This window comes from Pongo abelii, chromosome 20, assembly GCF_028885655.2.
Source record: "Pongo abelii isolate AG06213 chromosome 20, NHGRI_mPonAbe1-v2.0_pri, whole genome shotgun sequence".
NCBI lineage: Eukaryota > Metazoa > Chordata > Mammalia > Primates > Hominidae > Pongo > Pongo abelii.
This window is the reverse complement of record NC_072005.2, coordinates 19,265,783-19,292,949: the sequence shown is the minus strand read 5'-3', so window position 1 is coordinate 19,292,949 and position 27,167 is coordinate 19,265,783. Positions and strand designations below refer to the sequence as shown.

The 27,167-nt window shown below is 51.4% G+C and overlaps 1 protein-coding gene across 9 annotated transcripts in view; it reads right to left on the bottom strand.

The window, feature by feature from the left end:
- Positions 1–27,167, bottom strand: part of ARMC6 (armadillo repeat containing 6) — a 62,791-nt gene that overhangs the window by 33,832 nt on the left and 1,792 nt on the right. For 6 of the 9 annotated variants that reach the window (NM_001131699.1, XM_054538332.2, XM_054538335.2 and 3 more), the window contains 7 exon segments: positions 4,263–5,024; positions 6,501–6,638; positions 7,033–7,164; positions 8,120–8,289; positions 10,246–10,819; positions 18,352–18,434; positions 19,554–19,720. In NM_001131699.1, coding sequence (NP_001125171.1) covers positions 4,812–5,024; positions 6,501–6,638; positions 7,033–7,164; positions 8,120–8,289; positions 10,246–10,819; positions 18,352–18,434; positions 19,554–19,720 — 1,477 coding nt within the window. In that variant the 3' untranslated portion in view covers positions 4,263–4,811. 9 annotated transcript variants of the gene reach the window in all.

The following is a 27,167-nucleotide window of genomic DNA, read 5'->3' as shown; positions in this document are numbered from 1 at the left end:
AATACCATCTCCCCACCTCACTTCCAGGTGGAGGTAACAGTGCCCACTTAGCAGATGAGAAAACTGAGCCTATGGTGGAGAATATTCCTTGGTGGAAGGACCCCAGGGCTGAGTTTGAATCCCTGCTCTTTTTAACATAAGTAATGGCCAGTAACAGCCACAGGAACTTCAGCAAATAACACAAGCTCCCCACTTCAGTTTCCCGGCTATCTCCTAGGCCTGATGTGAGTATTGATGAAACGGAAGCAAAACACTTACAATGGCTTCGTCCACAGTAAGCACTCATGGAAGGCTGGTGATGATATATTGTTCTTCTCTGGGCCTGCTTCCTTCTCTGTAAATAGCGCTTCATGGACATAGACCAACTATGGGTGTGGCTTGCCACACCAAGAGGGAGATATCTATGCCGAGAAGCCCCCACTCCCAGTGCCCACCTGCCAGGCCCTGGGAGGGGGAGGTAACAAAGCTCCTGGAAGATCCCACAGTGCCTCCAGGGACAGAGCCAACTAAGGCAAAGGTCAGGCTCTGGCCCAGCCTGGGGCTGCCTCTCTAGCTTCTGCTCGTTCTTTAGCAGGCTGGCGCCAGCCAACCTCCCTACTACCTTCCAGCAATGGCAGGCAAAGCACCTTGGCAATAGCAATGGACACCCCCACCATGGGCACTCATGTGAGCCCAGCTAGGGTGCCCAGGATCTTGGCTCTTCTGCTTTGGCTGGCCAGCCCTGGACAGGACACTGCCTCTTTGCCCCCCAGTCCCTCTACCTCTTGGGGATCCCAGGAATCATCTGTGAGCCAGGCCCTGGCACAGCATCCAGGCCTAATCACCTGAGGCCAGAAGGCCTTTTGCCTAAGGTCAGGTTAACAGCTTTGGAAAAAGATGAGGGGCCTGGAGGCAGGCCGAGCTGTGGTCTCATCCCACCGCAGCCCCTCAAATGCCCGTGAGTCTATTTCCTATCTGGAAAATGGGGTTTAGTCCAGCCTCTGGGAGATGTATGTACACAACAGAAAAAATCTGTGTTCCTTTCCCAGGAGCCCAAACCCATCCCTGGCTGGAGGGAGACATCCTGAACACAGCAGTGACAACAACCAAGCCTGGCTGGGGTCAGAGTGGCCTCATTCACCTCCCAAGGCTCAGATAAATCAGGTCACTTCACCAAGAGCCCACAGCAGCAGAGGCGTGGCCTGAACACGCTCGCACCATCCTTGCAGCAGGCTCCCCCTCAGCCCAGGTCTCAATGTCATCAAGGAGGACAGCAAAAGCTACTTAAGAGAAGGCCAGGGCCAGGCGCGGTGGCTCGTGCCTGTAATCCTAGCACTTTGGGAGGCCGAGGCGGGCGGATCACGAGGTCAGGAGATCAAGACCATCCTAGCTAACAAGGTGAAACCCTGTCTCTACTAAAAATACAAAAAAATTAGCCGGGTGTGGTGGCAGGCGCCTGTAGTCCCAGCTACTCAGGAGGCTGAGGCAGGAGAATGGTGTGAACCAGGGAGGCGGAGCTTGCAGTGAGCCGAGATGGCGCCACTGCACTCCAGCCTGAGTGACAGAGCGAGACTCCGTCTCAAAAAAAAAAAAAAAAGGGCCGGGCGCAGTGGCTCATGCCTGTAATCCCAGCACTCTGAGAGGCTGAAGTGGGTCAATCACCTGAGGTCAGGAGTTGGAGACCAGCCTGGCCAACATGGCAAAATCCCGTCTATACTAAAAATACAAAAATTAGCCGGGCGTGTGGCACGTGCCTGTAGTCCCAGCTACTCGGGAGCCTGAGGCAGGAGGATGGCTTGAACCAAGAAGGCAGAGGTTGCAGTGAGCCGAGATCGCGCCACTGCACTCCAGCCTGGGCGACAGAAAAGGGAAGGGGACGGAGATAGGGGCTGGGGGGAGTTATGTGCTGGACATCCCCTGAACCGGGCCTTGCTAGGGGATGTGGCCTTCCAGTGTGCCAGATCTAGCCTGAGTTCAGATGAGAAGGCCGAGGCTCACAGAGGGGAGGTGATATGCCTGAAGTGGCCGAGGGCGGGATGGAAAGCCAGGCCCGTAACCCCAGGGAAATGTGAGATCTTTGGTGAGGGGCCCCCACCCAACCTGAGGCTGTCCAAACATGCTAGCTGCATCTACTGAAGACACCCACTTCCTTGGGCTAAGGTGGGAGGGACTGATAAGGCAGAACCACCCCTTCCTGAAGAAGCCTGCAGCTTGGCCCAGGCCCAGGGGAGGACGCTCGGGTCACCTGGCAGGGATCTCGAGTGCTTGTAAGTTTATTCAGGTGAACGTTCAAAAACACTGACGGGAAGCTGAAGGCGCAGCAAGTGGGGACAGGGGCCTCCCTGCAGGGAGCCAGCCAATGGTGGGGGCAAGACAAACAGGAGTTCACAAATGAGGTGACCTCAGATGGGGCCCAGTGTCAGAGCCAGAGCACATGGGGTGATGAGATGGGGGTCTCTCCTGGAGGAGGCAACGTGAGCTGAAACCTCATGTGCTAGGAGGAGCTGGCCACAGGGAGGGCCAAGGGAAGGGCACTTCTAGGCAGAGGGCATGGCTTGTCACATGGGGGCTTGTGCAAAGGCCCTGGGGTGGGGGAATAGGGAGTGAGTGCAGTGGAAAGACTGGGAAATGGGCAAGGCCTGGGCCACACTGGGTCTGCAGGGCATGAAGTGCGTTTTTGTTTTTGTTTTGAGACAAGCTCTTGATCCGTCACCCAGGCTGGAGTGCAGTGGTGCCATCGTAACTCACTGCAGCCTTGACCCCTGGGCTCAAGTGATCTTCCCGCCTTAGCCCAAGCTGCTGGGGCCACAGGCAGGCTGAGGGCAAAGGGGAGCCATGGGCAGACTGAGAGCAAGGCTGGAGCGGGAATGACAGGGCCAGCACTGCAGGCCGTCCTCAAAATAGCCCAGGAGCACCTACCCCACCACATGACAGATGAACGAATGCTTGAGAACTGCCCAAGGTCACACTGGCCCAGGAGTTAAGTCAGGGCAGTCTGGGGCAGATTCGAGATCTTTCTCCCACATCCTGGGAGTCTCCAGGGAGGAGGGACAGGGCGGGGTGACTGGGTCAGAGGTCTGGGCCAGCCCTGCTGAGCTGAGAGCACCCTTTCCTGCTGGGGGCAGGGGAGACAGGGACACCACGGAGAGGTGCAGCCAGGGTGACGCTCCTCAGCTGTTTGCATCAGCTGGATTCCGCGGAAGCTGGGGGACTGCTGGGAAAGGAGTGTCACCGAGTTCAAGGACTGAGCCCAGGCCATCCTGGGGCTCCGGGAGGCACGTGACAAGCAGGGGCGAGGGTCCAAGAGGGGAGAGGCCTCCAAGGTGTGGGCAGGAAGGCTGGGGCACACACCAGTAGTCATGAGGCTGCCCAGACCCCCATCAGGCCACAAGGGATGCACAAGCCACCTAGTGACCATGGTGTGACCTCTGAGTGTGACTTCAGAGCAGAAGAGCTGGGGTCTGCAGGGCCACAGCTGTCTGGGCACCTCCAGAATGCCTGGGGTGGGGTGGCCACTGAGGGCAACAACGATGATGTCTTTTTTTTTTTTTGAGACAGAGTCTTGCTCTGTTGCCCAGGCTGGAGTGCAGTGGCGTGATCTCAGCTCACTGCAACCTCTGCCGCCCGGGTTCAAGCACTTCTCCTGTCTCAGCCTCCCAGGTAACGGGAATTACAGGCATATGTCACCACACTGGGCTGATTTTTGTATTTTTTTAGTAGAGATGGGGTTTCACCATATTGGCAAGGCTGGTCTCGAACTCCTGACCTCAAGTGACCTGCCCACCTCAGCCTCCCAAAGTGCTGGGATTACAGGCGTGAGCCACCGTGCCCAGCCGATGTCTATCTTATAGATGGGGACAAGAGGTTGGCTACCTAGGACACCCAGCCTAAGACAACTGGACATCCCCCATGTGCTCAGCCTGGTCCAATACCTCTCAGAGGGCGATCTATCACTGCCCCACTCCTCACTTTAGGAGGAGCATATTGAGGCTGGGAGAGGTTCTTTCACTTGCTCAAGGCCGCAGAGCTGAGTAGGGGATGAACGTGGAGTCCTCCGGCCCTGCAAGTGGTACACACATCAGCAACAGTGATCCTGACCATGGCCTCAGCACCTGCCTGTCTGAGGGTGACAGCGGATCCTAGATCCCAGGCTGTTCCCAAAACCTCTTTGCTATCCTCAGTGACTCCATGGCACCCCCACCAAAATGTCTGTCTCTCCCCCACACTCTGAGGCCACTGGCTGCAGCCCCCCATGCTCAGCCAAGCTATGGAAGAGACCCCTCCACTGTTCACCCAATGATCTTTTATTATCAGGTACCCTGGCTGGCCCAGGACCCAGAGACAGACAAGCTGGAGCCAAGCAGGGTGGGGCATCTGAGACCCATTTTACAGGTGAGAAAAACAAGGAGCAGAGGCCTGCATGAAACTGCAGTAAGCAGCAGGCGCCAGGGGGCCCAACCCCACTGGAATCGCCTGCCCTGCCCTGAACCTGGCCCACAGTGGCTGCGACATTTCAGACAGGGCAGTGAGTGATGGGACGTGCCCTTTGCCCCTTCTGGTAGGGCGTGGGGCTAGGGGGAAGGAGCAGGACAGTAACATCCGTGCTGCTGGCTGGGACCCAGGAGTGGCTGGGACGTGGGGGCTGCTTTCTTCTGTGTAGAGGCCTCTCTACAAGGCTCCCTCCTCCCCCAACCCTTTACCTAGGGCCTGCCAGAAAACACTTCTCACTGTGAAGGGGACAGAACTAATGGGGGAGAGTGGAGGACATGGATCTACCCCCATTCCTGAGTCACACGACTCACCCAGAGTCACGGCCCAGACTGGGCCTGGGGTCATGGCGCCAGGTTGCCCCTCTGGCCTGTCCACAGCTCTCGGAGCTCGACATGACAACCCAGGTCCCGCAGGGCGGCCTTGGCCACGTCCTCACAGTCACGGTGGGCAGATCGGGCCTGCATGATGAGTGCCTCAGCCCCCAGGTCCAGGATGGGCTTCGAGAAGGCCTGGCTGTGGGCCACCAGGTTTCGGATCAGCATGCAAGCCTGTTTCTGTAGGAGAGAGCAGCTGTGAGCTGCCAGATGGGGCTTTGGGGTGGGGTCCACTCTGACCTCAGTGTCTTCATCATAACAAGATGGAGGTGATCATAACCACAGCTGATATCCAGCAGCTGCCTATACTGTATCAAGCTAGACCCATCTCTCCACTTTACCCTCTTGGCAGCCCCAGAAGGCGTGGCTAACTCCCAGGCAAGGAAACAGGCTCAGGGAAGCTCCAGGATCTATCCTATGGCTTTGGAACTCTCAGCCTCAAAGTTGGCGAGTCTGAGGTCCCCTGAAGCTGGCACAGAGCCAAGGAAGGGGCCCTAGGGCAAGGTGGCTGTGAGGCCACGGGAAGAGAGTGGTTGTGCACAGGTGCCTGTCAATTACATCCCTACCCATTCGGTGGACATTTGTGCACCTGCTGTGGGTGGGTGCGGGGCACTGCCTGGAAGCTTCCCAGGGTGGCTCCCACCACCAGCAGGAGAGCAGATGGGAAGCGCATGCAGAGTGGGGAGCTGCTGGCCAGGGTGGCCAGAAGTGGACAAGGGGACAGACCAGGTAAGGGACAGTGTCCCAGAGTAAGAGCCAGCGAGAGCAAAGGCCCCCTGTGGATCCCAGCCTGGTGTGTCCAAGAATCCTATGCTGAGAGTGAGGAGGCGAGGAGGGCCCCGGGGGCTGCAGGGACGAGTCTGGGTTCAGCCAGGGAGGTGTGGACAGGGTGTCCCACACCCAGAACTCAGACCAGCAGCCCAAGGAGGGGGCAGGAACCTTTCTGAAACCCCAGGCAGATCCCCGTCCACGCTTCCCCAACTTCTTCCTCCCCAGATCTTTCTATAGGAACTTTTAAGAAAGGAGATTAAGGGCGCGGTGGCTCACACCTGTAATCCCAGCACTTTGGGAAGTGGAGGTGGGTGGATCACCTGAAGTCAGGAGTTCGAGACCAGCCTGGCTAACATGGCGAAACCTTGTCTCTACTAAAAATACAAAAATTAGCTGGGCGTGGTGGCCCATGCCTGTGATCCCAGCTACTTGGGAGACTGAGACAGAAGAATCGCTTGAACCTGGGAGGCAGAGGTTGCAGTGAGCTGAGATGGCACCACTGCACTCCAGCCTGGGCGACAGAGTGAGACTGTCTCAAAAAAAAAAAAAAAAAAAAAAAAACCCACGGAAGGAGATTACGTGTTACAGCTTTCTTTCCAGGGTTTCACCAGAAAGCCCCTCCAAACTACCCCCTCCCCAAAAAAGGAGAGTAAATGCAGAAAAAACAAAAGCAGAAAAGGAGACAACTGGCAGGCAGAATTCAGCACATTTTGGAAGATGAGAAAGAAGTTGGCCCTGTGGAGCTCGGCTGTGGCAGGGACAGGGATAGGGATAGGGATAGGGACTGAGCCTTTGCCCCACCACCCACCTGCACACCGCACCTGCTCCCATGCCCTCTCCGAACCCCACCCCAGCCTGCCTGCCCCCATCCCATGCCCTGCCCACCTGCACGCCGGCCTTCTGCGGGTGTGCCTTCATGGCCTGCAGTGCTGCCACAGCCCCGCCACCCTCCACGATGATGCGGCTGTTGTCGGGCTTACGCAGGGCCAGGAAGCACAGGGCCGCGCAGCTCTGCTCACACACCTGCAGGGGCCAGTCACAGGAAGGCTGAGATGCAGTGGATAGACCCCCCACAACATCCTGCCGTGGCCACCAACCCCTGGTGAACACCCTGCGGCCTCCCTTCCGTGGGTCTCTGGCAGCTCCTGTGTAATAACGGCAGGGTGACAAAAATATCAGCTCAGCTCTTAGGGGTGACAAGGGCAATAGGCCTGGTCAGATCTTTGCAGGGTGCTGGTGGTAACTCCAGGACACCCAAAGTCATGCATACGCAGGTCAGCATTTGAGAGCCAGAGCCCGCGACCCTCGCCAGCCCTGCCCTGGCCCTGCAGGGGACTAGAGCTTCATGCAGATACAGAAACTGAACTGGGACTCCAGCCACCACCCTGCTACTGTGTGTGCCCCCCAAGGTGGGTACCTGGGGGCTGGTCAGATGCTGGGTCATAGCAGCCACGATGGACTCCGTCCCGCCAGCACGGACAATAGCGTCTTTCACGTCGTCGTTGCCTGCGATGGCTCGCAGGGTGCTCAGCACTTGCTTCACGAGCTCCTGCACAAGGGAAAGGCCCGCTCACCTCCAGCCAGGCCGCTGGTTGTGGGAGAGGGCTCTGAGGGAGAATGTGGGGCTGTTTTGCTGTTTAACCAACAGGTATGGTGTGACTGCAGGGTGTGACTAACGAGAAGGGGTGGCAGATGCCTGTGGCTCAGGCTGCCTGTGTCCAAACGGTACCATCCAGGTGACTTGATCCCCTACCCCGACAGGGGCAGAGGGGGCATGTGACTCAGGCTGGCCTTCAGAGCACAGGGTCCCACTGTCCACGGCCACAGACCCAGGGTGGGCGCTAACTGCCCTGCACTGAGGACAGTGGATGAGGTGCTACTGGGACTACTGATCCCCTTGATGGAGAACCTGAGGACCCTGCCCCCTGACTGCCCAGGAGTACAAGGCAAAATGTATCCCTTCATTTGCTGAAGTTGGTTCCCATTCAGCTCCTGGCCACTTGCACATAAAGAGGCTGGCTGACGTCACCAGCTGGGCTTGGGGGCGCAGGACCGTGGCACCCCTGGGGGCTTTCCTGCAGCTGCAGCTGGATAGGGAGGCGCCTGTTGATTCGCTCCCTGCTGTGGATGGGCACATGGAGAAGGGCTCAATAATCGGCTGCTAAACAGAGTAATGAGTAGGGGACCCTGCTCTATTCTGCAGCTAAGGAAACTGAGGCAGAGAGGTGTAGGAACTAACCCAAGTATCCCAGCCTTGGCCAACACACCCCAACCCTGTGCTTCCTACCATCCTTTTCCTGGTGCAAGAGGACAGTAAGGGAGAGCAGGTGGGTTTGTCTCCGCCCCCGCCCCCGACCTTTGGTTCCTGCCCCTGGGTCCATGAAAAGAAAAACTGCACTTTGGTTCCGACATTGGCAGGCAGGGCCAGCTTGTTCTGACTGTAGCTCGTCCGGCTGACTGGGACCCAGAAGGACAGCACGCACTGGGCCAGGGGGGCTTCATACCTGAACACTGCTCTGGTCCCCCATCTGGTGGTCATTGCAGTCGGCTAGCAGGGACACCAGAATGCTCAGGCCCCCGAGGTCGACGACCTCCTGGCAGAACTCGTTGCGGATGGCCAGGCGGGACAGGGTTCCACAGAGCTCGCTCAGGATGCCAGGGTTATCCAGGAACGCTGCAGGGAGAAAGGGAGACGGTGGTGGGGGCAGGTAGAACCAGCTGCAGGGCCCTCTGTTTTGGCGGGGATCCTGCTCCACTGGAAGAGTCCAGCCCTTCTGCCTATTGGGGTGGCCACGGGCACCAGGAAGGCCCCAGGGAACACCAGGGGCTGCCTGGGCCTGCAGTGCCCCCTGCTGGCTGCTGGGAAGACTTAAGAATGTGCCCCCACACCCGCTTCCTTCCATCATGCCCCAAATAAATTCCATACCAACTCGTGGTCTCACCTAAAAAAAGAAAACCATAATAGTGCTAAAAAAAAAAAAAAAAAAAAAAAAGACATCTGAAGACTATTTTTATGATCATGGGGTAGGAATGGCTTTTCTAAGTGCAACAGGAAACTCCAAAACCATAGAGGGACACATATGGACTGGGCTGACGTGGCCAAAACTGAACACAGGAGCTGCAGATGGAGCCCAGAGACGCACCAGGAAGCAGATGCCAGCACTCACGCCAAGAGGGTGAAGATCCTGCACCTACACAGGGCTGCAATGGCCAGTTCCTGTGGCCACCTGTAGCCTTCTGCAGTTCCACCAATGCCAATCTAGGTGTTGCCATGGAGGTACTCTGTCCACATGGTTACCATCCCGCAATCAGCTATCTATTATTATTATTATTAATTTTTTTGAGACAGAGTCTCGCTTTGTCACCGAGGCTGGAGTGCAGTGGCGTGATCTTGGCTCACCACAATTTCTGCTTCCTAGGCTCGAGATCCTTGTGCCTCAGCCTCTCAAGTAACTGGGATTACAGATGCCCACCACCACGCCCAGCAATTTCTGTATTTTTAGTAGAGACAGGGTTTCATCATGTTGCCCAGGCTGGTCTTGAACTCCTGGGCCCAAACAATCCTTCTACCTCAGCCTCCCAAAGTGCTGACATTACAGGCATGAGCCACCATGCCCAGCCCAGTTGCCTTAAAGTAGAAATGACCTTGAACAATGTGAATGGGACTCATTCAATCAGCTGAAGTCCTTAGAAGGAAACTGAGGTGTTTCCCCGAAAAGGGGACTGCCTGGGAGTTTCCACCCTGCCCTATGGAGTACAGACTTGCCACAACTGCATGACCCCATTCCTTACCAAAAAGTCTCTTCATATATACGTATCCTGTCTCTCTGGCAGAAACCTAACTGATTGGAGCTCCTATAAATAAAACAGGAAAGATGTGAGCTACCTCCTGGAAAAGCAGCTTGACTTTGCAGAAGGTCAGGACTCATTTTCAGCCTTGCTGGAGGTGTGGAAGGGAGACTGAAGTGGGCCCATCTCCTCAGCAGACAGAGCCAAAACCCCCACACAGGCCTGGCCACAGAACCAGAGTGACGGGGCAGGCAAGAAAGGGGAACTCATCCTTCTGACACCTTCTGTGTGTCAATCAGGACTTTTCTGGTGGGTTCAGTGGATGGGATGCGGGTAGGGGTTAAGACAGAAGCTTTAGGGTCTGACGGTCAGCACTGTGACCTCCCAGGGCCAGCTCACCATGGTCACCCTGGAGCCAGACACATGAATATGCCTAAGGATTTGTGGCTGAATATGATCAAGCGTGTACACATCCACTTGAGACTGCCATGGTGCATGCCAGCCAGCCTCCCCCAATCCTTATTTCCCTCTGGGGAGGTCCCCCTTCCCCACTCTCAGTCCCTGGAGTTGGACACAGCAAGCCCCTTCCCCAGAGAGCTCCAGAGATGGGATTGTGGCCTGCTCCTGGCCCATGAGTGCTGGCCTGGAATTCTCCTGGAGCCACTAGAAAACATGGGGAGACTCTTCACGAGGGCTGCCATGCAGGCAGGTCTAAGCCGAGGGGCAAGTGGAGCCTTGAGCCTGCCGTGCCTAAAGCAGTCCTGAGCCCTGACCCTCACTCTGGTCACATCTGACCCACCCACCTTTGTTCGCTGGCTCGTGTAAGCCACCGAGCTCTTACCTTTGGTGGCTTCGATGAGCACCTTCAGGCCTTTGTTCTCCTGCACAATCATCTTGGCATGGTTGTGGGCGTGGCCAAAGGGCACACGGATATCGTCATCGAAGGTCATGACACGCAGGGCACAGCAGGCTTCCCTGACCACGTCAGCGTGGTGGCCATGATGGGTGATGGCACCAGTCAGCAGGGGCAGCACACCAGCTTTCACCAGGTCTTGCCGATTCTGTTCATGTTTCAGGCAAGCGTGACGCACACAGCGGATGCCAGAGCAGGTCAGGTCGGCCTCATCAGCATTCCGGGTCAGCGTGGCCACGAGGAGCTGCAGGCCCTGGGTGTCCAGGAGGTCTGGCTGGCCATCAGTCAGCACCGACAGGGCATTGAGGGACTGGAGCAGAAGGCCCTGGTCACCTGCAGTGGCCAGCTTCCAGGCAGTGAAGATGATGGGGTAGGCCCCCTTCTGGGCCGCGAGGAAGCGGCAGGCCTTGTCCTGCTTGCACTGGTCGCAGAAGCGGGTGAGGTATGCTGACACCTCCTGGGGGCGAGAGCTGGCCACGGACTCCTGGAGGTCACTGAGCGTCTGGGAGACATGGGAGAAACCTCAGCGTCAGCTCAGGCAAGAGGAACCCATGGCCACAGCAACAGTGTCTGGACTCCTGCAAGGTTCCCTCCCCTGGGATCTGGGCCTGCAGTGGAAGTGATGTGGGGCGAGTTACAGCTCTGGCAACTTCCAGACCTGTGATTCTAGGAGCTTTGAGCTTCAGAGGCCATAGGGTGGAAGACTGACACACACACACACACACACACACACACACACACAAACACACAGAGAGAGAGAGAGAGAGAGATCCAGACAACTCAGTGTCCCTGCTGAGAGGCTGCACACATAAATGCAGACATATTAAACATTCCAGCCCTACCTGCCATCAAGAGGCCCCAAGCCATATCAGCAGAAGAACCGTCCAGCTGAGCCCAACCAGGCAGAATCACAAGAAACAATAAGATGCCTGTTGTTTTGGGTTGTTTGTCACACAGCCGTAACAAACTGGCACACCTGTCAATGGTCAGCTCTCCAAGGAAGGAGAAAGCCACATTCACCAGACATACCCATCCTGATGTCTCCTTTCATCTCTCTCATTCACTCCACAAACATTTACTGAGCACCTGCCAAATGTGGTTACACTGTACAGAGAGCAGATTTATCCAAATTCAACTCTAAGCCACTGGGGAGAAAACACTTTAAACAACTCAGATAAGTTTAGCTGCCATTCAACTACATGACCTCGGGACATGTCTTAGCATGAGCCAAAGATGAATCTGTGAGCCTGGAGTGTAGGAGATTATTTGCCCTCAGACTGAGTCAGGGTGGTTCTACAGAAACCACCAGCCCAAAGGGCTTTGATTTGGCATTGACTGACACGAAAAACAAAGAAGCCTATGGGATAATCCTCACTGAGCTCAGATTTGTGGACCTGAGTATATGTTACAATGCAACAGGATATTTAAAGAGATAAATTTTTGCTAAAATGAGATTAGAACTGAAAAACAAAAAACAACAAAAAATAAGTTAACACCAGTGTGCATGACTAGAATAGACATTACTACAAAGAATACATACAAATGGCCACTAATACATGAAAAGATGCTCAATATCACTAATCATTAGGAAAAATGCAATTCAAACCTACAGAGAAGCCAGGCGTGGTGGCTCATGCCTGTAATCCCAGCATTTTGGGAGGCCAAGGCAGGAGGATCGCTTGAGCCCAGGAGTTCAAGACCAGCCTGGGCAACATACGGAGCATTCATCTCAAAAAAGAAAATCAAACAGAATTACTGTATGATCCATCAGTTCCACTTCTGGGGATACACTCAAGAGAACTGAAAGCACAGTCTCAAAGAGATACCTGTACACCCATGTTCATAGCAGCATGATTCATCAGAGCCAAGAGGCTGGAGGTTGCATGGAGCTGAGATCGTGCCATTGCACTCCAGCCCAGGCAACAGAGCGAGACTCTGTCTCCAAAAAGAAAAAAAAACACTACAATGACAACAAAGAAATTCAGGCACATAGTATACCATGGATATACCTTGAGGACATTACGCTAAGTGAAATAAGACAGTCACCAAAAGACAAATACTATGATTCCATTTATTTAAAAAAAAAAAAATTTTTTTTTAGATGGCGTCTTCGTCTGTCACCCAGGCTAGAGTGGAGTGGTACCATCTTGGCTCACTGCAACCTCCACCTCCTGGGTTCAAGCAATCCTCCCGCTTCAGCCTCCTGAGCAGCTAGGACTACAGGCATGTGCCACCACACCTGGATAATTTTTGTATTTTTAGTGGAGACAGGGTTTCACCATGTTGGCCAGGCTGGTCTCTAACTCCTGACCTCAAAGTGATCTGCCCACCTCAGCCTCCCAAAATGCTGGGATTACAGGCATGAGCCAGGGTGCCCAGCCTGTGATTCCATTTATATGAGGTCCTAGAGTAGTCAAATTTACAGCAACAGAAGGTAAAATGATGGCTGCTAGGGGCTGAGGGGAAGAGGAACATGGAGTTTGTTTCAGTATCGCAAGATGAGATGGATAGTCATGATGGTTGCACAACATTAAGAATGTACTTAATGACACTGAACTCTACATTTAAAAATGGTTACAATGGTAAATGTTTTACGTAACAAACAGCGGTGTAGCACTTCAGCAGAAACCCTGTAAGAAACTTGAAAAGCTCCTGACAGAAATGCCTTTGAGGATGCACAGTACTGGAGTTAGAACTACCAAGATTTCACAAGGAATTACTAAGTTAGCAAGGATGTGTAAACTAAAAGTAAAATTCTTGGCCGGGCATGGTGGCTCATGCCTGTAATCCCATCACTTTGGGAGGCCAAGGCAGGTGTATCGCTTTGAGCTCAGGAGTTCAAGACCAGCCTGGGCAACATGGTAAAACCCTGTCTCTAAAAAAAATACAAAAATTAGCCAGGTGTTGGTGGCTCACACCTATAGTCCCAGCTACATGGGAGGCTGAGGCTGAAGAATTGCTTGAGCCCGGGAAGCAGAGGTTTCAGTGAGCTAAGATCACACCACTGCACTCTAGCTGGGTGACAAGGTGAGACCCTGTCTCAAAAAAAAAAAAAAAAAAAAAAAAAATCTAAGTCCTCATCCATTCTAAGGACCCGTCCTCTTGGCCAAAGGCATTCCAAAGGTAACCTGAAAAACTAGTTCAGGTCATGATGGGAAGTGGGGGTCAAATATGTCTCATTTTATCTTCCTGCCTTTGGAAGTCAGACACAACTGATCATCATAAAACTTTTTTGCAGCAGTAAGACACCAAGTTCCAGCCTAACTCTAATACAGTATGGAAAGAAATCAAAGTATTTTACCCTAAAATATATTTCTTTGACATATTTTGAAATGGCCCTGCAAAGCTATCTCTTGTGGGGAAAAGCTACATTCTATAGAGATTCCCTTTCCAGGTCTTTTCCCTGATTCAGGAGAGAATTAACTAAGAGTCTGGCACCTTTTTAAGTCTGGTAAGAAACATTTACAATCTATTTTCTCTGAAGCCTGCTACCTGGAGGCTTCCTTGATAAAACCTTGATCTCCACAACCCATCTTAAGCAAAATATTCCTTTCTATTGATTCTAGGTCTTTAGATAACTCTTTCAATCAGAAAATCTTTTTTTTTTTTTCTGAGTCTCATTCTGTTGCCCAGGCTGGAGTGCAGTGGCATGATCTCGGCTCACCGCAACCTCCGCCTCCTGGGTTCAAGTGATTCTCCTGCCTCAGCCTCCCAAGTAGCTGGGATTATAAGCACCCATCACCATGCCCAGCTAATTTTTTTTTTTTTTTTTGAGATGCAATTTCGCTCTTGTTACCCAGGCTGGAGTGCAATGGTGCAATCTTGGCTCACTGCAACCTCTACCTCCTGGGTTCAAGCAATTCTCCTACCTCAGCCTCCTGAGTAGCTGGAGTTACAGGCACCTGCCACCATGCCCGGTTAATTTTTGTATTTTTAGTAGACACAGGGTTTCACCATGTTGGCCAGGCTTGTCTCGAACACCTGACCTCAGGTGATCCACCTGCCTGGGCTCCCAAAGTGCTGGGATTACAGGTGTGAGCCACCTCACCTGGCCTAATTTTTGTATTTTTTGTAGAGATAGGGTTTTGCCATGTTGGCCAGGCTGGTCCCAAACTCCTCAGCTCAATGTGATCCGACCACCTCAGCCTCCCAAAATGCTGAAATTACAGATGTGAGCCACAGCACCCGGCCAGAAAAATCTTTAAATTTGCCTATGACCTGGAAGCCCCGGCTTTCAGCTGCCCTACTTTTCCAGACCACACCAATGTATGTCTCACATGTATTGATTGATATCTCATGTCTCCCTAAAATGTATAAAACCAACCTGTAGCCCGACCACCTTGGGCACATGTTCTCAGGAGCTCCCGAGGCTGTGTCATGGGCCATTGGTCACTCATATTTGGTTCCAAATAAATCTTTTGAAATATTTTATAGAGTATTTTCATTGACAGATGGTTGCTAAAATGCAGGTGGCAGAGCCAGCTGTGTTCTACCTATGACAATTTTGTGTGGTGCTCACCGCCTTGCTCATGGAGGGGGGCTTTACCCATTGACTCCTGGAGTCATTCACTCTCTGTGACTAATGCCTTCCATTCTACAACTTCCCACATATAAATGTGGCCTGGCTGGCTCAGTTTCTCCTTGGTCAGTCTCCAGACATTATTTTCCTTCTGTTTCTACAAGCCTGTTTGCAATAAATCTTACGACACAAACAGATTAATTTCAACGGCCATCACAATGTTGAATTTTTTTCTCCCTCAACAGATAAGCATTTTTTACACATCTAAGCCAAGGTGCACAAAGATCAATTATGCCGCAGGGCATTTGAGAAAGGGGTTGGTTCAGTTGCAAACTGACCACTGCGATGCAAACCCCAGTGTCTGGTGGGAGGGACAGGGCAGGGACTTTCAGATTTTACTATAAATGCTTGAGTATTGCTCAAATCTTTTATGCTAAGAATGTATTTCCACTCTTCTGTAATGAAAAATAAAATTTAAAATTAGCCAGGCATGGTGGCAGGTACCTGTAATCCCAGCTACTCAGGAGGCTGAGACAGGAGCATCACTTGAACCCGGGAGGTGGAGGTTACAGTGAGCCGAGATCCTGCCATTGCACTCTAGCATGGGTGACAGAGTGAGAGTTTGTGTCAAAAAAAAAAAGAAACAGGAAAAGAAAAAAAAAATTTAAGGCCAGGCATGTTGGCTTACACCTGTAATCCTGGCACGTTGGTAGGGCAAAGTGGGAGGGTCACTTGAGGCCAGGTGTTCAAGATCATCCTGGGCAAAGCAAGACCCCATCTCTACAAAAGAAAAACTAGGCTGGGCACAGTGGCTCATGCCTATAATCCCAACACTTTGGGAGGCTGAGGCAGGCAGATCACTTGAGGGTCAGGAGTTCAAGACCAGCCTGTCCAATGTGGTGAAATCCCATCTCTACTAAAAATACAAAAATCTGCTGGGCATGGTGGTGCACACCTGTAATCCCAGCTACTCAGGAGGCTGAGGCAGGAAAATTGCATGAACCTGGGAGAAGGAAGTTGCAGTGAGCTGAGAAGGGCCACTACACTCCAGCCTGGCCAACAGAGTGAGACTCCGTCTCAAAAAATAAATAAATAGGCTGGGCGCGGTGGCTCATGCCTGTAATCCCAGCACTTTGGGAGGCCGAGGCAGGCGGATCACAAGGTCAGGAGATCGAGATCATCCTGGCTAACACAGTGAAACCCCATCTCTACTAAAAAATACAAAAAATTAGCCAGGCATGGTGGCAGGCGCCTGTAGTCTCAGCTACTCCAGAGGCTGAGGCAGGAGAATGGCGTGAACCTGGGAGGTGGAGCTTGCAGTGAGCCAAGATCACGTCACTGCACTCCAGCCTGGGTGACAGAGCGAGACTCCGTCTCAATAAATAAATAAATAAAAGAACAGTTAAGAAAAAAAAGGAGCGAATATTATAAACAAACATGGAGTTTCCTGTACTGCTGGTAGAACAGCCTTTTAGTGCTTGGCTTCCTGGATCCGGGTACCAGCTCTGCCTCTCACCAGCTGACCTTTCAGGGTGCAGGGGGAGTGGTCACTGATCCTTGGGAAGCCTCAGATACCTCATCAGCAAAATGGGCTGAGCACAGATTAAGAGAACATATTTTAAGAATTTAGCATAATAGGCCGGGCATAGTGGCTCACGCCTGTAATCCCAGCACTTTGAGAGTCTGAGGCAGGCGGATCACGAGGTCAGGAGATCGAGACCATCCTGGCTAACATGGTGAAACCTCATCTCTACTAAAAATAAAAAAATTAGCCGGGCGTGGTGGCGGGCGCCTGTAGTCCCAGCTACTCAGGAGGCTGAGGCAGGAGAATGGCATGAGCCTGGGAGGCAGAGCTTGCAGTGAGCCAAGATCACGCCACTGCACTCCGGCCTGGGTGACAGAGCAAGACTCCATCTCAAAAAAAACAAAAAAAAAAATAGCCGGGCATGGTGGTGTGCACCTGTAATCCCAGCTACTTGTGAGGCTGAGGCAGGAGAATTGCTTGAACCCAGGAGGCAGAGGTTGCAGTGAGCCAAGACTGCGCCAGTGCACTCCAGCCTAGAGACTGGAGACTCTTGTCTCAAAAAAAAAAAAAAAAGAATTTAGCATAATGCTGAGCACTTAAGAAGTACTTAGGCAGTAACTGCTAGACAATATAGACAATATTGTTATTGACATATTTCCTATATAAACTTCATCTACAAATCAGTAGGAAAAAGATGAATCACCCAATGCAAAGATAGCCAGAAGACAAACTCATTTTAAAATAAATTCATCCAGGCTGGGCACCGTGGCCCATGCCTGCAATCCCGGCACTTTGGGAGGCCAAGGCGGGCAGATAACCTGAGATCAGGAGTTCGAGACCGGCCTGGCCAACATAGTGAAACTTCGTCTCTACTAAAAATACAAAAAAAAATTAGCCAGGTGTGGTGGCGTGTGCCTGTAATCCCAGCTACTCAGGAGGCCGAGGCAGGAAAATCACTTGAACCTGGGAGGTGGAAGTTGCAGTGAGCTGAGATCACACCACTGCACACCAGCCTGGGCAACAGAGTGAGACTCTGTCTCAATAAATAAATAAATATATATATAATAAAATAAATTCATCCTTATTAGGCAAGAAAGGCAAAAAGCAAACTAACAACAACGAGGCAATTTTCACAAGACCTCCTCAAGGCAGGAGAGGATAGGACCCTGAGGTAGGGAGAAGTGTCATGCCTTAGGCGAGCTGGGTTTACACCCAGAGCCGTCTCTTTCAACTTCCTCTCCTATCACTGCACCTCCTGCTCCCACGTCAATGACTTTTCTTCTCTTTGGATCTCAATGTCCCCATCTCTACAATGGGGAAATCCCAGCCTTGCAGGTATTGTTTGGACAATGACCGAGAAGACAGGAAAAAAAGTACCTGCACAGAACCAGGCCCACAGTCGGTTCTCAAACACCGGAGCCTTCTGCTGTATTACAAAGTTTGATGGGTGACCTTAAGGAAAGCATTGAAGTTCTTTTATCTTCCTTGTTTGGGTCTCTGGAGAGGTTAAGTGCCAGCTCCTGGCCTGTTTCCCCATCACTAAGACATGAATGACACCACTTACCTCACTGGTGAACTTCAGTGCTAACAGACTGGCTGGAAGTGCTAGTAAACAGTTGGTGCTCAGTAAGTGACAGCCTTACTGTGAGCCCACTCTCTCGTCCTATGAGTCCTGACCATCTGTCTCTCGGAAGCCAGAGGGGCCCCTCTATGGTGTCCCTGACTCTGGGCTCCCAGCAGCAGGGACAACCAAGCCATCCACCTGATTTCAGCATACATGCTGCCCAAGGAGCTTGGTATCCCCTGCATTGGAAGGCATGCCGCCCTCAGACATGGACTCAGGGAGACCTGGCTGCAAACTCGAGCTTGCCCATGCATGCTGGCGAGGGCATGACCTTCAGAGCCTACATTCTGCCATCCAGGAAACAGGGAAGAGGTACCCCCAGACAGAGGTGACGCAGGACCTGCTGTGTGGGATGCCCACTCCTACCTGCAGGATGTCATGTGTGGGCTCCTGGGATCCGTCTGCAGAGACTTTAGGCGCCGTCTTTACAATGTTGCTCAGATCAACCCCTGTTGGGGGTGGGGGAAGCAAGCACACAGGGGTCAGAAAGAAAGTGACAGCTGTCATCCCTGTGGGCCTGCTGGAATCACACCTCAGGACCCTTCTGCTGGGACCACCCCATTCCAGAAGCCTCCTACCTCCCCATTCCCGCCCATGCCACATCATCACGGGGGTGTAGAGGGTATTGGGTGTTTCTGCCACTGGGCCGTGGGCCAGCCAAAGGGAGCAGAGTGGTACTGAGGCCGTTGTCACACAAGGCTGTCATCACAGGCCACGTCTGTGCAGTGAGGTGCCACATGCTGCCTGGTGGGCTTGGTGCGGGAGGGAGGGACCCCACGGCCTTCTCCCTTGGGACTCCCATCCCTCCTGGCTCTGGCTGCATTCTTGCCCCTGCTGGCACCCCCACAGGGAGCCCCTACAGTGCTGGACACTTTTGCTTGTCCCACTGGCCCCTGTCTAGTGTTCTATACCCCACTCTGTGCCTACGAGGCTGACCTCTGACCTCTCAGGCTGTACCCCGGGTTTGTTCAACAGAGAAGTGAACTTGAGATGGGGGCAGGAGGAGGGGAGTGTGGGGTGTTCATTCCCAGCCCCCTGCCTCTGCCCCAGGGCCCAGCACCTGTCATGTGGCCCCTGCCCAGGACTCCTGCTCCCTGCAGTCAGGGTCTCTGCTGGGGCTAGTTGTGCTAGGGGTGGTCTCCTCACCCCACCCACACCATTGCAAACAGCCCCTCATAACCACACTCCTCCGTGCCTGGTCTGAACATGCCACCTGTTTCCACAGGCTGCTTCTGCCTCTGTAAGCTCAAGGTGGGGTAGAGTAGGGCAGGGAGACAGGGGCCCTGTTTCCCAGGCCAGGGTCAGGGAAAGTCTCTTCAAGGAAGTGATCAAATGAGACTCATGAGAAGGATCCAGCCCACAAATAACTGGTCGAGGTGGAAGCAGGTGAGAGGTGGGAGCAGGATAACCAGCCTGCCTCTGGCAGAACCTGGAGGGGACAGGGCCCAATGGGCACCTGGTTTCTATGCCAGGCATGTGGCACCCCCAGCGGGGCGGGGCAGCAGGGCTCTCCCATCACTCTTGCATCTAAGAGCCACGGATGGTAGGTGACAGTCACCCCGCCCTACCTTGCGATTCAAACTGCTCCACGGCCTCTTTCACCGCCTCATCTGGTCCCATTGCAAACTCCTCGATGTTTTCGCGCACAGCTGCATCAAAGGTCTCCTGGGCAATGCGCTTGGAGACCATCTTCGCCTGTGTTGATGTTGGCATGTAGTCGATAGATGCTCCTGAGCTGAGAAGTTAAGGCAAAGAGAGAGCTACCTCAAGGGTGAGCAGGCAATGGCAGGGCCTGGCCACCTTGAAAACGCCACTTAGGAAGCATCTACGAGCGACCAGAGCCCTACGACCACCCTGGAGAAATTCTTCCCGCCTACATCACAGGAAAGGGTGATATCCCTACTTCCCTAGAATTTCTGCAAATATAGAAGATACCGGGTGTGGTGGCTTAGCCTGTAATCTCAGCACTCTGAGAGGCCGAGGCGGGAGGATCACTTGAGCCTGGGAGGTCAAGGCTGCAGTGAGCCATGATCACGCTACAACACTCCAGCCTGGGCCACAGAGTGAGACCCTGTCTTGGGAAAAAAAAAACAAAGTGTAGGAGAGAACACAGAGTTTACTATATTTTATCTAAGAAAGGTGGTTATTTAATATAATGATACTAGTAATGTTATTCTGAAACTATTACGGATGTAGCAAATAATAATGATTATATTATTAGGAATCAGAATAAAAGAAAAAAGATTCTGGCTGGGCGCAGCGGGTCAATGCCTATAATCCCAACACTTTGGGAAGCTGAGGCAGGAGGATTGCTTGAGCCCAGGAGTTCAAGACCAGCCTGGACAACATGGCGAAGGTCTGTCTCTACCAAAATAAAAATAAAAATTAGCTGAATGTGGTGGCACATGCCTGTAGTTCCAGCTACTCAGGAGGCTGAGGTAGGAGGATCGCTTGAGCCTGGGAGGCCGAGATTGCGCCACTGCACTCCAACTTGGGCAACAGAGCAAGCCCCTGACTCAAAAAGAAAAAAAAAAGATTCTAACATCATAAAATCAACTAAAAACAAGGAACTCCCTATAATTAACAATATTGGATGGTATACTGGAAATTTGCTAAAAGGGTAGATCCTAAGTGTTCTCCCCACAAAAAAGAAAAAGGTAACTGTTGATTGAGGTGAGGATTTCACAATCTGCATGCATATAAAATCGTCAAGTTGTATAATGTAAACATATGCAATATATTTGTATCATTTATGTACCATATATAGTACAAGATATACACTATATTAAATACATATTCACTGGTGCAGTGGCACATGCCTGTAATCCCAACACCTTGGGAGGCCGAGGCAGGTGGATGACCTGAGGTCAGGAGTTTAAGACCAGCCTGGCCAGCATGGTGAAATCCCATCTCTGCTAAAAATATGAAAATTAACCGGGCATGGTGGCGGGCACCTGTGATCCCAGCCACTCAGGAGGCTGAGGCAGGAGAATCATTTGAACCCAGGAGGCAGAGGTTGCAGTCAGCCAAGACTGCACCACTGCACACCAGCCTGGGCGACAGAGCAAGATTCTGTCTCAAAAAAGAGTACATCCTATACCTTGATAAAGTTGAGAGAAAAAAATCTCAGAACTCCTATATATGAAATGGAAATATCCATATAAACCCATCATGTGTTTTCTCTTAAGTAAACAAAGATCTAATTTTCTAGTCATAGCAACTAAAAATGCCTAGAAGAAATGACAGCATAGTAGCACTGAATACCTCTAACACCATGTATGGTTTCTACCATTTCCCACGAAAAGGAGCTGGGGGCAGGGCTAGGTGGCTCACTCCTGTAATCCCAGCACTTTGGGAGGCTGAGGCAGGAAGATGGCTTGAGGCCAGGAGTTTGACACTAGCCTGGACAACATGGGGAGGCCCTGTCTCTACATAAAATCTTTAAAAACAGGAGCCGGGGCTTCTGGAGGAATGGCTGATTCCAGGTCCCAGCAGGTCATGGGGCAGGTAACCTGGGGCATCTTGTGAGACCAGGAAGCAAGGAAGCTTCCAAACCCTAAGGGGTGCCTGGTAGCTACAGATGAGACAAGTGAACATTTAAAAAAAAATCCAGTACATATCAAAATCAAAATCTGGGCTAGGTGTGGTGGCTCACGTCTGTAATCCCAGCAATCGGGGAGACCGAGGTAGGAGAACCACTTGAGCACAGGAGGCGGAGGCTGCAGTGAGCCGAGATCATGCCATTGCACTCCAGCCTGGCTGACAGAGTCAGACTATGTATCAAAAAAAAAAAAAAAAAAAAAATCAAAATCTGTGCTTTCATAATACTAAAACAAATACAGCTCAGGCTTCTGAAAACCGGCCAAGAATCCAGCTCTTGGCAGGGAGTGGTGGCATGCTCTTGTACTCCCAGCTACTACTCAGGAGGCTGAGATGGGAGGATCACTTGAATCCAGGAGTTCAAGACCAGCCTGGCCAACGTAGCGAGACACTGTCTCTACAATAATTAATAACAATCTTTTTAAAAAAATCTAGCACTTAACCTGCCTCCCTTGTACAAATGGGTCCCAGGTTATAAAAAGAGGATGAGGAAAAGTTCCGCTTCCGATTCCAGCTGATCAGCCGTGACAGGAGAGAAACAGATAATGATCCCGCAGGATCCAAAACATTCAGGTGTAAAACTGATGGGAGCCCGACAAGGGGTGGACAGGAACTCAGTCTACCGCTTGATCTCACATCATCAAAAGAGAAACTAGCAACACCTACCTCCTGAACAAGAACAAAATGCACCTGTGAAGTCATCGTGCCAAAATCTCAAACCCAAATCTGATCATGCATTCAGGGCACTTCCTGCTATGATGAAATGTTCTCTGTCTGCACTGCCTAGTACAGAAGCCATTGGCCTCTGTGGCTATCACACAGCTGAAGTGTGGCAGTGTGGCTGAGGAACTGAGTGTGTAATTTTATTTCATTTTAATTTGTTAATGTAAATAGCCATGTGTGACGAGTGACTACGGTATTGCACAGCACAGCTCTGACACCTTAACCAACACCATGGGGATGTGATCTGCAAAATCCCTACTAGGGAAGAGAATGTCAACTAGAGGACAAACACCCAGAGTTTTCAACAAATAAATCACAAGAACAAAGAAAAGGAGAGTGAGTCTACCAACAGATGAATGGATAAACAAAATGGTCCATGCGCACGGTGGTATGTTACTCAGCCAGAGAAAGGAATGAGGTGCTGAAGCATGCTACAAATGGGGATAGACCTCAAAAACATGATGTCTCGTCAAAGAAGCCAGACATGAAAAGCCTCATATTGCACAATTCCAGTGATATGAAATATCCAGAATAGGCAAATCCACAGACACAGAAAGCAGATTGGGTGTTGCCAGGGACTGGAGGAGAGGGAATGGGGAGTAACTTCTAATGGGTATAGGGTTTCCTTCTGGGTGATGAAAATGTTCTTGAATTAGTTAGTGATGATGGTTGTACAACTCTGTGAAAACGTAAAATCACTACATCAGGCCAGGCATGGGGGCTCACACCTGTGATCCCAGTGCTTTAGGAGGCCAAGGTGGGAGGACTGTTTGAAGCCTGGAGTTTGAGACCAGTGAGAACATAGCGAGGCCCCGTCTCTACAAAAAAATTTAAAAATGTAGTCAGGTGTGGTGGCATTTGCGTGTGGTTGAAGTTACTTGGGAGGCTGAAGCAGGAGGATCATTTGAGCCCAGGAGTTCAAGGCTGCAGTGAGCTGTGACTGGGCCACTGCACTGTAATCTGGATGACAGAGGGAGACCATGTCTCCAGAAGAAAAAAAAAATTACTAAATCAAATGAGTGAATATTATGGTATGTAAATTATAGCTCAATTTCTTAAAGTGCTAGTTTGTTTAAAAACAAAAAGAACTGAGCAATGACTTGTGCCTGTAATCTCAGCAACTTGGGAGGCTAAGGCGGGGGGATCACTCGAGCACAGGAGTTTGAGACCAGCCTGGGGCAACATAGTGAGACCACATCTCTTAAAAAAAAGTGTGTGTGTGTGTGTGTGTGTGTGTGTGTGTGTGTGTGTGTGTGTGTGTGTGTGTGTGTGTGTGTGTGTGTGTGTGTGTGTGTGTGTGTGTGTGTGTGTGTGTGTGTGTGTGTGTGTGTGTGTGTGTGTGTGTGTGTGTGTGTGTGTGTGTACACACAAACCCACCTTATAAAATAAAAATAAGGCCGGGCATGGTGGCTCACACCTGTTAATACCAGCACTTTTGGAGGCCAAGGCAGGCAGATCACCTGAGGTCAGGAGTTCAAGACCAACCTGGCCAACATGGCGAAACCCCGTCTCTACTAAATATACAAAAATCAGTGGGGCGCCTGTAATCCCAGCTACTCGGGAGGCTGAGGCAGGAGAATGGCTTGAACCCGGGAGGTGGAGGTTGCAGTGAGACAAGATCATGCCATCGCACTCCAGCCTGGGCAACAAGAGCAAGACTTCATCTCAAAAAATAAATAAATAAACAAACAAGTAAAATCCAGTATAGGCACACCCTGGAAACCAGGGGTAGGTATCAACACTTAGATGACCCACTAACCTTGGGCAGTACCTTCCCCTCTGACGGTTGGGGACAAGACATAGAGTTAAGTAAGATAAAACTCTTGGTAAAAATACCAAATCCCTTTGCAATTCTGTTTCAACCCTGTAGGTCGGCAGTCCCAAACTTTTTAGCCTAAGGGACCAGTTTCGGGGAAGACAATTTTTCCATGGATATGGTGGGGCTGTGGGGTGGGGATGGTTTCAGGATGGTTCAAGCTCATTACATTTATTGTGCACTTTATTTATATTATTATTACATTGTAATATAATAATTATACTATTCACTGTAATGTAGAATCAGTGGGAGCCCTGAGCTTGTTGTCTGGCAACTAGACAGTCCCATCTGGGGGTGATGGGAGATAGTGACAGATCATCAGGCATTAGATTTTCATAAGGATCCCTTGCATGCGCAGTTCACAGCAGGGTTCATGCTCCTATAATTTAATGCTGCTATCTGACAGGAGGTGGAGCTCAGGCATATTGCAAGTGATGGGGAGTCGCTGTAAATACAGATGAAGCTCCGCTCGCTCACCCTACGCTTGCCTCCTGCTCTGCAGCCCAGGGCCTAACAGGCCAGGGACCACTGGACCAGTATGGGTCTGCGACCCAGGAGTTGGGGACCCCTGCTGTAGATGATCTTAACAAGAAGGTCTTCACACGGTATGAGTGAACCTAACATTTGCCACTGTCCCTTTGGAACAAAAGGTGGAACAGGCCTTAGGTCCAGAACCTAACAGAGGTTAACAACTTTTTAAATTTTAATTGTTTTAATATAGCCACCTTGCTTATTGCAGTAATATCAAGTTTCTGTTCTGGAATTATCAAGTTTCCACTTCGGGCCAGGCATGGTGGCCTGCACTTTGGGAGGCCGAGGCGGGAGGATCACATGAGGCCAGGAGTTTGAGACCAGCCTGGACATGTGGCGAAACTCCATCTCTATAAAAAATACCAAAATTAGCCAGGTGTGGTAGCATGCACCTGTAGTTACAGCTATTTGGGAGGCTGAGGTGGGAGCCCAGGGAGGTCAAGTGAGCCGAGATCACGTCCCTGAACTCCAGCCTGGGTGACAAAGTAAGACCTTGTCTCAAAAAAAAAAAAAAAGGAAAAAGAAACAGGTCACTCTGGCCCACGCTTCTCTTTTCAGGCAGTGGCATGGGATGTACACATTCCATCTGTGTTCCTGCAGATGCCCACCGTACACTGGACACTGCCTGAGGGGAGGAGGACTGGCTCACAGCCAGCCTGCAGAACCCAGTTCCCACGCCCTCCACTTCAATGCCCTTTTCTTTTTTTTTTGAGACAGAGTCTCGCTCTGTCGCCCAGGTTGGAATGCAGTGGCACGATCTTGGCTTACCACAACCTCTGCCTCCTGGGTTCAAGCGATTCTTGTGCCTCAGCCTCCAAGCAGCTGAGACTACAGGCCCACGCCACCACGCCCGGCGAATTTTTGTATTTTTAGTAGAGACAGGGTTTCACCATGTTGGCCAGGCTAGTCTCGAACTCCTGACCTCAGGTGACCCACCTGCCTCGGCCTCCCATCGTGCTGGGATTACAGGCATGAGCCACCGCGCCCAGCCAAATGCACTTTTCTTCAATTCCCTCATGTGTCCAACAGAGATAAACACGAATCTACCTCATAGGGCGGTAGTGAAAAATTCAGCCAACTCCTATACCTTCCTCAGAACAGGATATGGACAGGCTCGATAAATGTTAGCTATTTGTTCCTTTCCTTTGTTGCTTAAGAGGCAATTCAGCAAGTTTATGCAGGAGTCCCATCTCACTCTTTTGCAGATAGGCCCCTCTCCTTTCTGCCCCAAAAGAAAAGGGAGCTCTTTAAGGGCTGCTATGGATTTCCAAGGTTAAAGGTGAAGGAAGAGTAATATAAAGAGTTTCTCAGTAGGGAGAAAGGAGTGGGGAACTCTACTCCCACCACCCCAGCCAGGCCAGGAAATTCCTTGTGGCCCTCAAGATCTTTACCCGAAAACAATTTTGTTGAATGTCACCCTGGCAATGTAAATTGACAGGTGATCTTCACAAGTGCAGGACAGAAAGTCATCACCTGAGACAAATGCATATCCAGTTGCTCTTTCTGCCCTAATGTTTATGTAAAAATGCAGATTTGGCCTGGCTCCGTGGCTCACGCCTGTAATCCCAGCATTTTGGGAAGCTGAGGCCGGTGGATCACCTGAGGTCAGGAATTCAAGACCAGCCTGACCAACATGGTGAAACCCCATCTCTACTAAAAATACAAAAGTTAGCTGGGCATGGTAGTGGGCGCCTGTAATCCCAGCTACTCAGGAGGCTGAGGCAAGAGAATTACTTGAACCCGGGAGGTGGAGGTTGCAGTGAGCCAAGATTGCGCCATTGCACTCCAGCCTGGGCGACAGAGCGAGACTCTATCTCAAAAAATAAAACAAAAAACAAACAAAACCTCAGATTCATGAGTTGGACTGAGGCATAAATGACTATTCCTCTACCTGCCCTGCACCCCATGTAAATCGTGTATTCAGTGAAAGGCTGACCAAAGACTCAAAAGAACGCAATCGTTTGTCTCTTATCTACCTGTGACCATCTTACACATACTCATTTATATCTCACAACTCCCTAAAATGTATAAAAGCAAGCTGTGCCCCAACCACCTTGGGTACATGCTGTCAGGACCTCCTGAGGCTGTGTCACAGACATGTCCTTAACCTAGGCAAAATAAGCTTTCTAAATTGATTGACACTTGTCTCAAATACTTCGGATTCTCAGTCCTCTGTGGAGCTTCTGCCAGCCCTTCCAGGTGGCTGCCTTTCCTGGCCACTCAGAGAGAGCCCACACTCTCTGGCTTCCACTCCCCAACCCACAACCCCTCCCTTCCACCCACCCCTGAGCTGACTGAGTTGGGAAAGTCTGGCTCTGTGACCACCCCTGACCTGAGTCCTCCAAGGTCCCCTAGATCTGGTACAGGGCTGAGTTGGAGGAGGAAAGTACAGATTTGGAACACATAAGATGGTGCCTAGAGATGGCCAAGTAAGAATTACCTGGAGAACAGCCTAGGCTAAAAGGGGGAAACAGCATTACCAGTCCCTATTATCCATCAGGGCATGCTGAGG